Below are 17,663 nucleotides of genomic sequence, written 5' to 3' on the forward strand. Positions count from 1 at the left end.
CCCCTCTGCCTGCAGCCTCCAGAGTGGAGGAGCCCAGGACAGAGCAGGCAGGGCGCGGGGCCAGCAGCTGGTCAGATCTGGACATTGATTGCATCCCTCTGGTCTGCCACAGCAAGGGCACTAAAGGTCTAGCAGGGGCAGTGAAAAAGCAATTTTTTCCATCACCTTGGGCCCAGGACAGACAATGAATATCAAGAGCACAGGAGGGATGCTGGCTCTCACACGGCATCGCACTAACGTGACTAAAGCTGGCTCACATCTGCTTGTGGTGCTGGCCTCTAAATTAAAGCAGGATGGTTTCCTCAGCAATTGACCTCTCTAAGGGATGAGAACATCCCATGATAGCAAAGCATATAAAAATATCATTGGCATTGCAGAAATATAGCTGTTTGTCTGGTTTACCCTAAGTGGCTTAGCAATGTTAATTGGACTCTTCTGGATGCTCTTTGTTTCAGATACACATTTATCTTTGATATCAGTATTGTAAAGCAGGTCTTTCCCTCAAAACCAGCCAGCAAAAGGGTAAGGCTTGGGAGAAGAACAGCCACATGGTGATCTCCACCAGGACACGGCGCCAGGTGAGTTACCCAGGGCTCCAGCCTGGTCCAGCACGGCCCCACAAATAGCACAGGGGTGGAGCAAGCAATCAGAGCACAGATTGCTCACTGTCTCCAGAAGAAATTAAGTTTGCAGCGTGGTCTGACATGTCTTAACTGCATGCCTAAATAGGATGAAATCTGGTAGGCAAGAAGGTGCCATGGCTGATCCAGAATCCTTGTAAAAGCTGCCAGTAACTCATTTCATGTGGTAACTCTGCTGTTCATCTTTTTCTCCATGGTTACACAAAAGGTCCCCAGTTTCCTGGCTGTATTAGCAAAGCACAATAGCTAAAGCCTAAAACATCAAAGGAGCTTTGATAGTTTGTGAAGAAAGGGTGGGAGTCTTATTCACTTCAGTAAGGGATATGTTTTTTCATATTGAATTACCCTGTAAATCAGTAGACTTTCTAATGGCATTTCAATAGCTCAAATGGCCCCCTTGACAATCCATTCTGCTGAGTTTATTGCCTATAAGCTCAAAATGGCCAGAAACCAAATCATTACTCAGAAAATACTCCAAACTGAAAGCCTCTGACAGCCTGGGTGAAATGTGCTTTACTAAAAGACCTGTGGTAAAAGCTAAATATAAACCATCAAGAAGGTGAGGCAAGGCCTGCAGGGCTGGGGACAGAGTTTCCTGGGGTGCTGGGCTCACTTGTGCTGTGGTCACCCTGCTGTCCCCTCCTTCTCCTGCTCACAGCCCCTCTGCAAAGAGCTCCCCAGGGCTGTGGGTGACCAATATTGCCAAAGGCAACGTGGGCATCAGCCCTTGGCTGCCTCTTCTCACTCCAGCCAGGGCTTTCAGCAGCAACACCATCAGCAGGAATGTAAGGTCTGGCATCAAAGTCAGCCCCCCACTCCAGCCAACCACATCACCAAGGGCTTGATGGAATCACAGAATGGTTTGGGTTAGAAGGGACCTTAAAGACCACCTCATTCCCCACCCCCTGCCATGCACAGGGACTCCTTCCACCAGTCCAGGCTGCTCCAAGCCCAATCCAGCCTGGCCTTGAATACCTTGAAGAGGATGAGGCATCCACAGCTTCTCTGGGCAGCCTATGCCACCCTCATTGTAAAAAACTTCTTCCTTATATCCCATCTAAATCTCTCCTCCATCAGTTTAAAGCCATTACCCTTTTGCTGTCTCTCCATGCCTTTGCCAAAACTCCTTCTCCACCTCTTTTTCAGACCCTTTAGGCACTGGAAGGTGCTACAAGGGCCTCTCTTTTCCCTTCTCCAAGCTGAAAATCCCAGCTCTCTTAGCCTGTCCTCACAGCAGAGGTTCTCCAGCCCCTTGAGCATCTTCATGGTCTCCTCTGGACTCCCTCCAAAAAGTCCATGTTCTTCTTTTATCAGGGGTCCCAGGGAGGGATGCAGGACTCCAGTACATCATTGCAGTCACCTGGAGGTGACTGCCACTGCTCTTGCTGCAAGAGTACCCAAAGGGTGCCCATCACCCATGTGAGCATTTCCCTCCAGGTCACTGCAGCACCTGATTGCCTGGACTCTGTCCTGCCTTGTCCTGAATTCTGGCTCTGCCCCAGCACAGATAAATGCAGTGACAACATTTTTGAAGGGGACAGGAACACTGTCACTTCACTGCACATATGGCTGTCCCCCAGAAAACCTTGAGAGCCAAACCCACATGTTGCTGCACTCAGTTCAAAGCCAGGCCATGAGCTCCAGCCTCACCCCCCTGCTGGCCCCCATCACTGCAAGCTGGCTCTTCTCATGTTGGGTCAAATCTTCCCAGCCAAACACACACTCAAGAAAAGTGCCCGTGCTCTCCAAAGATTCTCACAGCTGCCAGCCAGGCCTTCTAATGGGGAGGAGGACCCAAAAGATCCAGTTCTGATGCTGAAACAGGGCAGTATGTGTGCAGCTCTTGGTGACAGCTGTCTCATCTGCCTCCATCAGAACAAATGTTCTTAGCATCACACCCCCACACACCACTGAACACCTGACAAATAGCAACAATTTCCCCTCATTTATTGCAGCCTTTGTTTCAGGCTGCAGGGCACTCTCAGGTGGCCCTGGTGCACAGGGCTCTGCTGGCATGTTCATAGGGCCAAAGAACAACTTCATGCTAAAGGAAAGAAAGAAAAGCTGGAATTCCAGTAGCTTGCTTTCAGACCCATCTTACCTTCCACAGTGGGTGTTTTTCTCCACAAGCCCTATTCAACACAGTAACTGCATATCAGTAAGAACAATTACAGAAACAACTTAAAAGCTTCCAAAAACTTAGGGAAGGAGCTCATTTTACTCAAGCCTAATTAATGTGCAGTGTGACCTTCACACAGATCAGAGATCTGCACTGTGCACATCACTGCTGTGTGAATGGAAACACCAGAAGAGCACTTCACCCCAGCCTGCTCTTGCTCTGTGGATAAAGACACCACTTATTCCAGCTCTGCAAGCTTAATTCATCTCTACAGCTGGACAGGTACAAAATACTGCACCACAAAATCCTCTGTCAAGAGTTATAAAGTATTTTGGCTTCCTGAAACAACTTTAGCCTACCTGAAGAGCTCTGCAGCCAAGCAGTCTAAAGAGGCAGCAACCACATCATATGTGACCTGCAGCACCCTGCCTCTCTGCCATGGTCATGATGCTCTGGAGAGGAGATGACTTATCTTTTAACCCTTAACAAACACAATTGTATATAAATATGGGTGTAAAACAATTATTTCTGCCTTAAGAAAGAAACAAATCATAGGGAAGGATACAGGCAAAAGAGCTGAAGTGAAGGAAAGCACAAGAACTGTCTTAATCTCTTCCTGCACACAAGCAAATGGCAACAAACTCATCAGGAAGTTGCAACTGGCTCATTAATCTTATAGCCCATCTGTTATGTGATTTCCTTCACTGTACTCTCATGATTTGCTACTTCAAGATCAAGGTTTAAATTTCTTCTCCTTGTTAAAGTCTTAGAAATTATGGCATCTCCACCCAGGGACTAACAATCTTTACAATCATTATTAAATGACTCCCTTGTAACAATGCCATTCAGTATCTTAAGGAGTGCTTCCCCAAGGTTAAAAATTACTTTAGCTACTACATAAAACTCACATAATAATTCTAGGTATTGTAAACATCTCCCACTTCAGCTACACTGAGTACTCCATTTGTTTCACTGATTTATGACAGTTTTCTATACTGCACTCAGAGACAGTCAAAGAGGAGATAATACCTTTTAAAGGTGCATACATCAAGTAAAAAGATCCTAGCACAGGCTAGTGCAAAATTAAATGCTTTCAAGAGGCAAGTTTCAGCCCTGATGTGAATCCCAGCAAACAGCTCAGCTCCTTCCTGCCCTGCACCTGGTCATGCACACCTGTGTAAAATGCAACCATTCAGGTTTGCACAATCTCACACCCACACAGGCAAATGCCTACAGAGACAGAACATGGCACTGGGGAGATCATGCTCAGCTGTGGCTGACTTAAGGCAGGATGGCATTTAATTGACAGTGTTCATAAAAACTACTTTGCTGAAACCTGACAAGTCAATATAAGAAAGGGGAAACAGCAAGAAGGATCTTGAAGTTAATAAGCTCTTGCAAATTTGATCTGTGGAAAATGAGTCAAGTGTGTGTAACAACTAACACTCAAATTAGAAGATATGCAGACAATGCTAATGTGTTTACTAGAAAGATTTTGGAAAACAACCCAACTGGCTGGGGGAAAAGGGTCAGTTTTGAAGTCTCTGAAACATGAACTTTAAAGCAAACCATAAACAGAGAACACTGTCCCAGCACCCAGTGGGATGAGTCAGGTGTACAGGCATTACTGATGAGACAGCTCATGTCCACACACTTCCCCATCTGCATAAGTGTTTGGGGTCATAATTGCAGTGATGTACCTGCAAGTCATCTGGGAAGCACCAACTGCTCCTCCTCACCTCTCACTGAAACTTCCTACAGTTCTCACAAGAGCTGCTGACCAGTTTTACAACTAATCTTTTTTTTTTTTCTTCTTTTTCAGCAGGAGAAAATCCATGTTTGTAACCAGAGCAGCATGATCCTGAGAGCTGACACCAAGAGTGCCACAGGTAATTCCTGACAGCTCCCTCTCAGGAGGGGAGTTCAGGGAGAGAAGCAGCCAACTGCCCTGTTTGCCTGTTATTAACCATTTGGATTTTACCAAAATACTGTTTTCCTTGTCTCTGAAAAGTGAACATAAAAGTTCTATTTCAAATCAAAGTGAAAAATTATGCACTGCCAAGTAAGCATAAACCAGGTTAAACTTGGGAGGATTCACCAATTTTTGTCTCACTTGACTCACTCCTTAGTTGCCTCTCTGTGCTTTTATTTTGGGAATGGAAAAAGGGCAGAAATGAAGGATTTTGGAGTGGAGGTGTTTCAAATCAACTACATTTCCTTGTGGTGTTTTGCCAGCAGCTCACAGACCTTGGGCTAGTACAAACCAGCATTTCCTATCCCTCTGATTACACAAACTCCCGTGACAGCCTTGCTGGATTTATCAAGACATATTAAATTATCAGGGCAAGATGCTGTTCCCTGTCATCATGTGATCCAGGCTGCATGCTATGCGAGATGCTAACAAAGCAAATCAGAAGGGAGGGGAGAGAGAAAGGCAACAGAAGACAAACATTTGCTCATTCCCTACAAAATCCACCCCAGCTGTAAGTAAGTTTCAGACATTAATTTAAAGGGAGAGTAGCAGCTCTTAACCTCTGTCTACATCCCCACATATAAAATCAGTTTACATCAATCTAGTTAAAAGAATTTACTGATTTCCCACCTCATTGAACCCACCAGCTCACAGGTAAAGGAGTTCATAAAACACATCTATTCTGAAAGGATGAGAAACTTTTCCCTCCCCAAAGACCAGGTGAGTATTTCAGGCCCCAGTCTGCATCTGCCCTAAAAATCAGCACTGCAGGATGGACTAAATGAAAGAAATGTCCATGTATCCACAGCAGCAGCAGCATTATGACAGGTATTTTAGTAATGTAAACAAGGCCACCACCTTTGGAGGAGAGCAGTCCCACCCCACATGTAGCCAGCTCCAGTGTGACCAGGACTCCAGCCTCCCTAGGGGCTGAGCCATGGGGGGCTGGCTGGGACCCTTCTGTCCAACACAAAAACCACTTCAGGGACTGTTAGAGACAGAACATCTCCAGTGCAGGAACCCACTCCTATCCATAAGGTACCTAAGTAAAATGGTCCCAATATACATTTCTTGATCATTGCCTGTAATCACCCCAAAGGTGCAGCATCACACCTCAGCCACAGACACTGGCTGAGAGCAGAAAGTCCCAGCATTCTCCCCAGTGATAGGATCAAGATGTCTATCTGTTCTCTACACTGTCAGCTCTCCTTCCTCAACATCTGGTTTTATTGTGGTGGTTATCTGACCGCACATCCTGAACTTCTTGGCGTCAAAAAGTTTCTACCCATCACAGCCTTGAACATTCTCAGCTCTTCTGTGCCTTCTCTACTCAGAAAAAATGCCTTTTTTTATTAACTTAACATCTGGGATCAATGCAGTCACCTCCTCCTCCTTTACAAGATTGAAAGCATAGGTACAACTTTAGAGCCTGTACTGTTTCTCTCACTATCAGGACTAATCCATAAATGAGGTTCTCTGGGCTGCATACAAGTGACATTTACCTGGAAATAACCTGAAATTAGCTCAGAGTGAAACTGCATTGACACAGAGCAGCACTGTACATAACAAACACAAGACTAGTCCTGCCATTCTGCTAAGAAGTCAAAGAAATCCACATGCACACATCAAACTATTGTGCAAGCATGTGTAGAGCTGGGCAACAATACATCCAACCAGGGATCCGAGTCTCCAAGTGCGCCTCTGCGTGCTGAGCAAAGGGAGGAAGGATCGCCTTTGTGTGAATTTGCTGGTGTAGTTTGCAAGAAATGTATCACGGGTCTTCTCTCCGTTCATTCACAAAGAGGAGGAGAGACTTCACAGCCCTCCACCCTCAAGCTGCGACAGCTGGGGTCCTTGGGGAACAGCAGCCCGAGCGAAAGTGCAGCAGAGGGACACAAAGAGATGCGAGAGGGAGCACACCTGTGTACCTGCAGACACACCGGCTGCGCGTCTGCGGCACAGGCATGCAAGGACAAGCCCCGGCTCCGCCAGTGCCCTTCATTCATTCCCGGGGCAGCTCTCCCGGCTTCTCCTCCGGACTGCAGGTACTCACCCAGCCCTCGAAGGTGTCGCTGGGGGCGGCGGAGCGCAGCAGGTCCTGGAAGTGCAAGGTGCAGTTGGCCACGAAGTCATCGTAGCCGATGGGGGTGTCGTGGAAGACGGAGAGCTCGATCTGGTGGCCGTCGGTGACCGTGGCCGAGAACTCCTCGTTGTAGGTGGGTTTGTTGGTCTTCTGCTTGGTGCTGGTCTGCCCCACGCGCACCTGGTCCACGCTGACGGTGACATAGGGGTCCAGCAGCTGGTAGCCCTTGCGGAAGAGCGAGTGCCGGAGGGACCAGCGGGTGGGCTGCAGCCCCACCGCCTCCCCGATGCGCACCTTCAGGTACCCGCTGAACTTCATGGCTCCGGACATGGCCGCGCCCCCGGGGCTGCCGGCAGCCGGGAGGAGAGCCAGAGCCGCTCCCGCCGGGAGAGGCACCCAGCGCCTCCTGCCGCTCCTCCTCAGGGGCCGGGCGGCGGCACCGGGACCGCGCCCGCCCCGGGGCCGTGCCGGGGCTCCGGGACCGCGCCCGGCCCGGGCTGCTGCTGCTGCTATTGCTGCTGGTATCGCTCTGCTGCCGCGGGGGAGCGGCGCGATCCGGCTCGGGGACACCTGGGCGTGGGGCGGCGGGCGGGGAGGAGCCGCGGAGCCGCTGGGCGGGGAGCGCAGCGAGAGCATTGAGCGCAATGAGAGCAACGAGCGCACGGCTCTGCCCGTCCCGCTGCCGCCCAGGTGCGGCCCGCAGAGACAGCACAGCCCCGGGACACACACCCCGAGGGGCTTCCCTGGTCAGCACCGCCGGGAAGGGCTGGGGCTGCGCGGGGAGACGAGCAGCGCTGCGTCCGCACCGCTCCCTCCTTTCTTCCCGCACCGCTCCCTTCTCCCTTCCCGCACCTCTCCCTCCTTTTTTCCCGCAGCTCTCGGCGGGGGAACGTGCGCTCACAGCGCAGGGATGCGCTGGCTTTGCCAGATTGTAGCAGCTCCGCCGTTCGGGGGTTAATTGAGGGTGATTAACGCGCCTGGCGCTCGGTTGGTTTTGGGGTGGGTTTCTTCGGGGGTTTGATCGCACTTAATAAAGGCGGGATTTAATTAGCTGTAATTGCTTCGCAGATTTCGCAGCAAAGCGGCGTGAGCTGAGTGGGGAACAATGAAATCCTGCCTTCCCGGTGGCATTGTTCAGCCGGCGTCGTCTGAATCAGGTTGTAGTCCCTGAGATGCGGTCCTTTGAGTGACCCTACCACAGTGGATGGTGGCAAGGCTGGCTGACAGCTTGCAGCCTTTTTTTTCGTGTATTTCTTACTTTTCTTTTCCAGCCCACTCCTCTCACCTCACCTCTGCTATCTTTCTCATTCTCTAGCAGACTGTTTTCTCCCATTCTGTTTTCTCCCTTGCCCCTTCTCCACGTTGTTTTCTTCTAGAACTCCAAGTTTCATTGGAGCACCTACCAAGCCTGAGACAGAGCAGGTTGTCTCTGATTGCCTCCTCTGGAGAGAGCAGGTGGAACAGGTTCAGTAAAGTGATCTCTCCTCACATGGAAGCAACTGTTCTGCCAGAAAAACTTGTAGACTCTTAAATCAGATTTCTGACAGGTCTCCTTTCAAGGCTTTCAAGTTTCCTGCTCTGTCACTATTAACTGGAGAAGATAAATGTTATGGGGTTTTTTTTTTTTCAGTTTGGTTAGGACAGCTCATCCTGAGGAGGAATACAGGCTTAGTTTTAGAAATTGCAATCCCAGGTTCTGGGATTTTATTTCCAGGAGTGACTGGCTCTAGATCTTTCAACAGCAGGTATAGCCAGGTAAACACAGAGTACTCTCTTCTCATACAAGACTGGCAGAATTAGGATTTTTGTGTTGATGTTCTTTCTGAAAAGCATTTTAGCATTAGCTGTGGTCTTTCTAGGTAATTTTATTTTCCCTGGTTTTAATCTTCTTGGATTCCAGACTCGCACAGCAGTGAGCTGGTCAGAAATAAATGTTTCTTTTTATCAGATGTATATCTTCTACTGCTTTTGTGTCTGGATTCACCACTTCTTTCATGACACCATAAAATAAAAAAGTCCTTCATTTACCATTGTAAGAGCACCAATATCTGTTATTTTGTCCTTTCACCACTTCTGTCCTTCCTAGTCATGAGCTGTCCCTTGAAGCCAGGGCAGAATCCAAACTGACCATCATGGACTTCCCAGAGTTCTTAGAAAACTTCACCAGGACTCACTCAGGGCTGCAGACAAGGTTTAAAGACAGCCTAAACTTTAAAGCACCCAGCATGTGTGCCCAAAGGATAAGGCTGAAGGCCTTAGAAAGGCTGGAGCACTCATTCTAAATTCCAGATCATCAAATATAGATTTTACTTTGCTTAGAGCCCTTTCAAAGGGCTCCGTGCAATAGCAGTGAAGAATGTTTGCCACTAGGAGACTATATTTAAGAGATGAACATGAATTACAATCACAGACTGCCATAGTACTGTCAGAATGTTTCTTTACCTTTCACTCAGTTTCCTGAGCAGGCAGAGATGAAAGCCATCCCAGGAATTACTTGTTACAAGTAATGGCTGGCTCATATATTCACTGTCAGAAACAGGGAGAAGACAAAAATCTGCTGGTTAAAGGCTCAGACAGTGCCATTTCCTCTGTTTAATCACAGTGAAGTATCTTGCCATGCTAGAGTTTCATCTATAATAGCAATAGGAATGAGGACTTCAAGGACTTTTTCTATACAGTGGTTCACTGGAATCTCATGGGATAACATGATTCCTCTACCCAGTCTGCAAATAAACCTAGCAAGTATTGTAAAACCTATGGGAAAAAGCAGGTGAGCCACAGTTGTAAGTATTTCTGGTGAACAGCAGGGCAAGCCAGTTTTCTGCTGCAGGAGAAAATCAATCCTGTGGACTCATATGATGTGAATCTAATTAATTTTGTTTATCCACTCAAACCAGTCTGGAACAGATCATCTCAAACAGCATCTGAACACACCCCTGTTGTGAGCTCCCAGCCAAAGCCCAAATGTCCTGTTCTCAAAGAGAACTGAGCAGCGACATGAAGTCAGCACCTACCCTGCCCACTCTCCAGACATCCATGCACTGCAAAAACATCCCCAGTTAGGTATTTTCTTCCAAGAATCAGCACATCCCTGCACACCATGACCTTGCAAGGCTGAATGCAGCTGCACCATCTGCAGATGGCTGCATTGATCCTCCTTGCAGAGCTCTGGGGGCCAGACAGGTCAGCAGGAGTGTGGATCCTCTTCCTTTCCTCAGCAGGAGCTGGGAGAGCAGGCATGGCAGGGTGATTCATTCTGTGCCCTCCAGTGCTCAGGGAGGCTGAGCTCTTCCTGCCAGGCTGGATGGTTCCCTGAGCAGTCAGCCTGTGACACAGAGCTGCCCAAGGAACCCACTGGGAAGAGTGAACACAGCTCCTGGTGTGCCTGAGCAGCAGAGTGGTGGGAGACACACAGTGGCAACAATTAGAAAATAAAGCAGAAAGGCAGTGCAATCTGAATTATGGGTAAATTACAGGATAAACAAGCCTGGCAATCTTATTAACTTGCCACTCTAGGAGAAGCTTTTAGCATAGTAGTAGAAAACCCCTTGGAAAAAAAAAATAAAACAGCTCAGAGCTCACCAACAATCAAAAAGACAAGCAGACTATTTGTAATTGTTTGAAACAACTGACAGCAATCCCAAAACTGTCACTCAGACACTGTATAAATGACACACTTGTACCATTTATTGTGTGCAAGCCTGCTGCTCCCTCCATCTCAAAAAATGCAGAATAGATCTCAGAAAGGCACAGAAAAAGATGACAAAGGTGATGAAAGGCATAAAACAAGGCTGTGAAGGGGAAGAGACTGCCCTGCTTGATATTTCTAAGTCTGGGAAAGAATGAATGAAAAGGAAAATATGAGCAAGATCTGTGCAATCATAAACCACATGAGCTGTATGAATGGGAAAGGATTTTTCATTCTTTCCCAGCCAAGACCTAAAGGACACTTACAATTGTTTTGAGGTCAGAGGTTTAAAAACATACAGAAGCAAATGCATTTCACAGAATGCATAGTTATAATTTGGAGTTCATTGCAAAAAACTGAGGCCAGAAATACGAACAGCCTTATTCAGGACTAGGTGTTAATGGAGGATAGATTTAATAGTGGCTACTGATCATGAGATAAACCCTGGCCCAGGAAACTCTTAAACCACAAATTGCCAGCTGAAAGGAATAAACAGGAAGGACATGGAGCAGCATGGCTGAGGTATGATGGATCTAGGAGGGACACAGTGAGCACAGTTCCTCTGAACTGTAGTTTCCATATCTAAGATAAAAACTGAAGAATTACCTCCTGAGGCTGGCTTAGACACCATTCCCTGCAGGTGGGTGATGGTCAAAGATGGGAACAACTCTCTTAAGTTTTCTCCTGCATTCTTCTTTCAGGTCACAGTAACCTTAAGGATAAGTTTATGTAACTTCTCTCTTATGTTTTTGGGAATTTGTCTGAAAAACTTCTAGTTCAGCTCCACAAACAAAGCCAAAGAGCTTGGCCAAGTCCTGTTGTAATATTATGATTTAAGTCTGGCCTCATCTCACACTGCAGATAAACCAAATTAGAGCCCATTCATGCACCCTGTAAAAATCTTCATTTCTTTTCCCTACCAAACTGTAATTCTGTAATAATTTAGTATCATCCTCATTTGGCAAGTTAAGGGCAGTCTTAAATTGCTCCACATTAAATTTCTACCAGACACTGGTTACATTCAGCAGAGAGTCTGTAAAGCAATGGAAGAATTTTGTCTTAAACAACTACCATTGCAAAAAAGTGCCAGTGACACTTTTTGTAACTGAAACTGCAGCTAAATGCACTATAAAAGTACAAAAATTAAGAGAACTATAGAGGCAATTGAAGTAGGAACTAACTCTATTTTGTTCCTGTATTAATTTTAGTCTATTTATACCACTTCCCTTTTATAGTTCTTTCTATAAGACTGCTTTAAACAATGACAGCTGGTGAAGACTGAATACTCCATATGTGGAATCATTTGTGGTCTAGGAAGAAGGAAAAAAAAAAAAGATCAAATTTCTGTCTAATGATAATAATTATGGGATCAATCCAAAACTCACTGAAGTGAAAAGCAAAGCTGCCACTCATTTAAGCTATATAAGAATCAGTCCCGGTTTGCATGTTTACTGTTGATCCTGATTTATTCCAGTGCAAAACAGAAAAAGAGATTGTAGCCTAATATCAGCTTTTCCTAGTTGCCATGAATACTGATTTTCCACTACTAAATTGTAGCTCACCTGATCCTTATTATTTTTTATTTTTTGGAAAACACCAGGTCATTTTATAAAGTGCTGGTATTATAAACTGCAGAATATAGTTTATAAGAGCACTAACTCCTACAAGCCAACCATTAATAGAGCTAATGGCCTGTTTGTTGTATTAAACTGCTCTCATTTGTCTGGGTCCATTAACAAATGCAGTGGTCATTAACTGTTAACAGCAACTCAGTTATTAGATTTTATTACTTGTACAGGAAACACTGGAGAACAAACTGATTGTTCTGGTTTACTGGGGTCTATTTCTTTCCCAGCAGTCTTGCTCTATTATTTATAATTTAGTTTCTCACTTGTTCCCAAACATGACAGACGCTCTCAGAAATGGGTTCAAGGCATCCAAGTGGACACTCAGTTCACATGCCAGCCCCTTACCCTGAGCCCAGCAAACCTCTCCTCTGAACCACAGAGCTCTGAGGCACCAGGCAGCTGCAGTGCCCTCTGCTTTCCTGATTTTTCTGTGGTTTTTTGTTGGGCAGCAGCTTCCACCTGCATATGTAATAATGGGATTTAAGTAACAGATCCAGTAATGTGCACGTAGGAGGCTGGAAAATCTGCTTCATTCATGGTTCTCTCTTTCTAATCTACTGAAATCCAGCATTCAAGTTTTAAAATGTCTTTTACTTCCTCTTCGTGGGAACTGATGCATCAACTAAGGATGAATGTTTTCTGTCTTCATTAACATTTAGTCCAGATAATTGCACAGTTCTCTTCTGGCTTTGTGTCTTACAAATAAGCTTAGAGCCACAATCTTGCAAATGCCTGCATGTGAGGAATATTGCCCAGTGTTAGTGAGATATGAAAAGCCTTTCCTTCCACATTTTGAATGCTGAAGACCTCTGATCCACTTTTCTCTCTGCTTTCTTCCCCATTTTGCAGTTCAAAGCAATGGAAAAACAACACCAGTGTCAAAATGCCATGAAGGGCTGGCAGCAGCTGTCATGGAAGTGGCTTTCATGGAGCAGACTGAGCAGTGTTCTCCAACCTGCAGTGCCATGGTACACAAATGAGGGAGGAGACACCCAGAAATATGTTGTTAGTGCTCTTTGGGAACAGGATCTTCCAGCCTCCCTCCAGTCAGTGCTAGACCCAGCCAGTGTTGCAAGACAACTATCAGCACTTCAGAGGTGGAGATCTGTGAAATGACTGTGCTTTACCCTCTGAGTGGTTGAGTATATTTAATGGTGTTGGAATAACTCAATTTCTGAGCTGTTGGTCTTTTCCAACCATTTCAGTTATTAATGGTACTTTTAAAGTTGTTCTCTCCTGCAGAGGAACACCTGGTTTAGGTGATCCAACCTGATCACTAAAGGCTTGGATCAATCAGATAGGGCCACAAGCAGCAAGGGTTTTGGTGGCACATGTGATGCTTAACTCTCTGCAGAGGAGAGGTCACACTCCAAGTAAAGTGATTCACCATTGCACTGGAGATGCCTCACCAACCCTCTTCCTGTTTGGCTTGTGAAATGGGATCTTATCATGGTTTCACTACACAGAAAGTGCTCAGAGGACAAGCATGGTCTTCAAATTTGTTCAAATTACATCAGCCCAGCACTACCTGCAAACCCATTCAGATGCTGTAGCAGCCAATGGATCCAACATCAAGAGGAAAAAGGTGGGAGATTTTGCTAAGAACAGGCTCCAGACACTGCTGGTTTGTACAGCCAAGGATTCAAAAGTGCTCCTGTCATCCCTGGGGCAGGGATTAAAGCCTCTTGTGTGTGCCCATGCCTGTGTCTCATGTGGTGTGAGCCTGGGGATGTTGTAGTGCTGGGGACTCAGAGATATGAGTCAGCTTATCTGCTCCTGCCTATAAACAAGCACTTGGGATACAGCTTCCCTCCTATCAGCTCCTGATAACAACTTCCTTCCTACCCTCTTTCCCAAGCCAGCACGTGCTGACATGTTGTGCAACAGAACCAGTTGGACAAGAAATTCAGAAGTGCTTGAGAAGCCCAAGGATGTGCACCTTATGCCTTTAAACAGCAGAGGCTTGCTGGGAATGGCCCCAGACTGTCAGGTGTGTGCATTCTCTTTACCTTTTGGAAATGGGGTAGAATAAAAGAGCATCTCAGCTGCTTTCAGCTTCTGGTCAGCTCAGAACATCATAAATCCCAGGATTTTCCATGAGGAACATCAGTACTGTTCAAACACTGAAGAGACCCCAGAGTCTTTGCCCACCTGGAGAGCTGCATCCAGCTCTGGGATCCCCAGCACAGGAAGGACATGGAACTGCTGGAAACATGAAGATGCTCAGAGGGCTGGAGCTCCTCTGCTGTGAGGAAAGGCTGAGAGAGCTGGGGCTGTTCAGCCTGGAGAAGAAAAGGCTCCAGGGAGACTTTTTAGTACCTAAAGAGGGCTTGGAAGACAGATGGGGACAAACTTTTAGTAGCCCCTCTTGTAATAAGAGTAATGGTTTTAAACTGAAAGAGGGTTGATTTAGATCAGGTGTAAGAAAGACGTTTTTTACAACAAGGGTGGTTAAGCACTGACACAGAGAGGCTGTGGGTGTCCCATCCCTGGGGACATTCAAGGTCAGGTTGGATGGGGCTCTGAGCAACCTGATCTAGTTAAAGATGGCCTTGCTCACTACAGTGTTTATCTAATGTTAAAGTTATTCCTTAAGAAGTAGGGTGTTGTTATTTTCTTGAATAATTTAACTTTGCATTTTTTTTAAGTGTTCCAAGGACTGAGCTATGAGCTGAGCTAAAACAATAGTAGACATTGTTTAACACTAAGCAGACTAAAGAGGAGGAAAAAAAAAAGTATTAATGTTATGGGGCTATTATGACTACATGTTGCAGACTCATTATATTAGCTAAGAACACTTAACTGAATTGACTCCTTTAACACTGGCAAAGGATCAACAAACTCTCAAAGTTCTTTTTTCAGTCAAGGCTGAGCCTGATCTTTGAGTTTCCTGCCATGTCTCTCATAAAATTTCTTTTTTCTCATTAGAACAAAGTCCCATCTGCCAAGAATTTGATTTTCTTTTTTCGTTTCAAGAGCTGAATTCTGTTCTACTGAAACGCAGGCATTGAGCAATAATTTGTATTTATCTGTACATTTTCTAGTAACCACAAGATCTGTCATCTTCAATACCTATAGTACAGATAAAAGTTGAAAAGCAGCAGGAAAGGGTTAGAAATAATGGAGTTAAAAGTATTCTAATGAAAGTACATGATGGAGAATATAATGATGATGAAGGATGCTCAAATGGAGAAGGGAAAAAATACCTGGACTGGATGACCAGAAGAAAAATAAATAGAAGGTATTGGGCATTATTAATCTTTGAATTCCATCTAAGGAATATTGATTTTTATTCTTCAGTCCATTACAAAGAACTCTCCTCTTGATTCAGAACCAAACTCCAACACAACCCCCAGCACAGCACTGCAGTGTTGTGGCAGGGCTGCACTCTGGGGTGTGCTGTGCAGGGGATGCATCTCTGTGTTTTTGCTTTAATCATCACTGAGAGGAAGAAAAAAAGCTCTGTATGTATTTTACTAAGATCTTTAAAATCTCAGTAAAGCACAAGAGCTCTGGGATATGGAGATGCCATCCCAAGGACCCTTTGAGTCAGAGTGTTAGATTCCTAATTACTTAAAATAACACTTGTGTTGGTGCACAGCTATGGGTAAAAGTTTCCTGCATGTCCCCATCCCCACTCCATGGTGGTTCCCACAGTGATACTCCTCTTCTTTGGGATCAGTGTGCACTCAGCCAGAAAATACCAGTGCAGGCTTGAGCTCAGTCCTCTCTCATACTGCATTGAGAAATTCTCAAATGTCTGTAAAGAATCAGGGAGAAACTATGCTCAGGACCTGCCTGACCATCCCATTTTTGTCCCAAATTCTGCACACAGGCAGCAAACTCCACATAGGGATGCTCTTGCTGAGCTGCAGCTCACTCTGAACAAGCTGGGGAAATAAGAATAACTCAGGATTGCTCTGAAACTTCAAGACCTTGCTCCAAAAATCCTAGAACTTACAAAACATTTAGAAACCAGAAGGAAAAGCCATGCTGAACAGGAGAAAGCACACAACACTGCATCAACAGGAGCTCCTAAGAGCAGAGCCATGAAAACCAGGGTTTCTTCCCTTGTCACAGACCTCTAGATGGAGCTGCCTCTTTTGTTTTCAAACCAAGCAGGAGCCACTGAACTACTGCCATAAGGTAAGGCAACAGGAATATAAATCTCAAGCATTTGAAATGAGATTGCAATGGAACAGAAACATTATTTTGCATACATGTTGTGCTGTCGTTAGATACTGACAGATTCTCCATCATTCTTTAAGAAATCAGCTGTGCTGCCATTCCCTTGCTCACAAAAGTCACTCCTTTCAATTGTTTGGGGGTGAAGAGAAATTCACCTGGGGATTGATCCCTATGAAAAGGGAAAAGCTGCAAAAATTCAGATAACAAAGAATTCCTTTTGCTCCCATGTTGTGGGGCTTCATTTTAGGAAGACCTACCCCATTCCATGGACAGTGGACAGCAATTTTCCCAGCAGGACTGGCCAGACTGACAGAACTGACAGCCTGAATGCCATGTCAGCCTGCATGATCCCAAAAGCCTGGAGAACAAGCCTTGAGGGGACCACCATGGCCACACCTCGAGTCCTGGGGTCAGTTTTGGGATCCTCACAAGAAAGACATTGAGGGGCTGGTGCAGAGAAAGGAACAGAGCTGGGGAAGGATCTGGAGTGCAGATCTGATGAGGAGCAGCTGAGGGAGCTGGAGGGGCTCAGCCTGGAGAAAAGGAGGCTCAGGGGGAACCTTGTGGCTCTGCACAACTCCCTGACAGGAGGGGACAGCCAGGTGGGGGCCAGGCTCTGTTCAAGGGAACAGGGACAGGACAAAAGGAAATGGCCTCACCAGAGGAAATTAGATTGGATATTAGGAACAATTTCTTCACTGAAAAGGTGGTCAAACTGCCCTAAAGAGTCTGTTTAGGGAAATGGTGGAATAATATTAACAATCCCTGTAAGTGTTCAAAAAACTTTTCACTGTGGCACTTGGGAGCATGGATGAGTGGTGGGCTTGGCAGTGCTGGGACAATGGTTGGATTTGATGATCTCAAAGGCCTTTTCCAACCTAAATGATTCTCTGCCAGCACTATGCACAGGAGGAAACACCAAGTGTTGTGACCCTCTTTGCACTGCACCATTCCCACCAGGCCTGGGAGCCACACACCCAGATTTTGGGAGGATTGAAGAAGCACACATCTCCCTTTAAATGTGACCCATAAAACCTCCTGCACCCTGTCACCCTTGCACAGAGTGAGCTGCACAAATGGGCAGGATCCAGAATCAGCATTTCATATTCCCTAATTTCTCATCAGCCTTTAAAAAAGCCTCTGGGAAAGAAGAGCATCCCTGTGTTTCACTGCTGGCAGTGCCTGTTCCTCTAGAGGGTACCCTCAGCCCACAGGGAACTCTGCTGAGCACTGCTCCTAATGAAAGGCCAGGCCCAGGAAAGTAAAAATAAAACTTTACAGAAAAGCATGCTGTAATTTTATGATGCACTTTAATTTGATTCTGGTTAGTTAGAGCAGCCCCCT

The 17,663-nt window shown here is 46.0% G+C and overlaps 1 protein-coding gene across 1 annotated transcript in view; it reads right to left on the minus strand.

The window, feature by feature from the left end:
• PRKCH (protein kinase C eta) overlaps nucleotides 1-7,235 on the minus strand; it is a 111,081-nt gene extending 103,846 nt beyond the window's left edge. Inside the window, exon 1 of the mRNA XM_079309322.1 lies at nucleotides 6,786-7,235. Coding sequence (XP_079165448.1) covers nucleotides 6,786-7,145 — 360 coding nt within the window. The 5' untranslated portion in view covers nucleotides 7,146-7,235. The remainder of the gene's footprint in view (nucleotides 1-6,785) is intronic.
• Nucleotides 7,236-17,663: the final 10,428 nt, after the last annotated feature.

This window comes from Erithacus rubecula (assembly GCF_903797595.1).
Source record: "Erithacus rubecula genome assembly, chromosome: 6".
NCBI classification, from domain to species: domain Eukaryota; kingdom Metazoa; phylum Chordata; class Aves; order Passeriformes; family Muscicapidae; genus Erithacus; species Erithacus rubecula.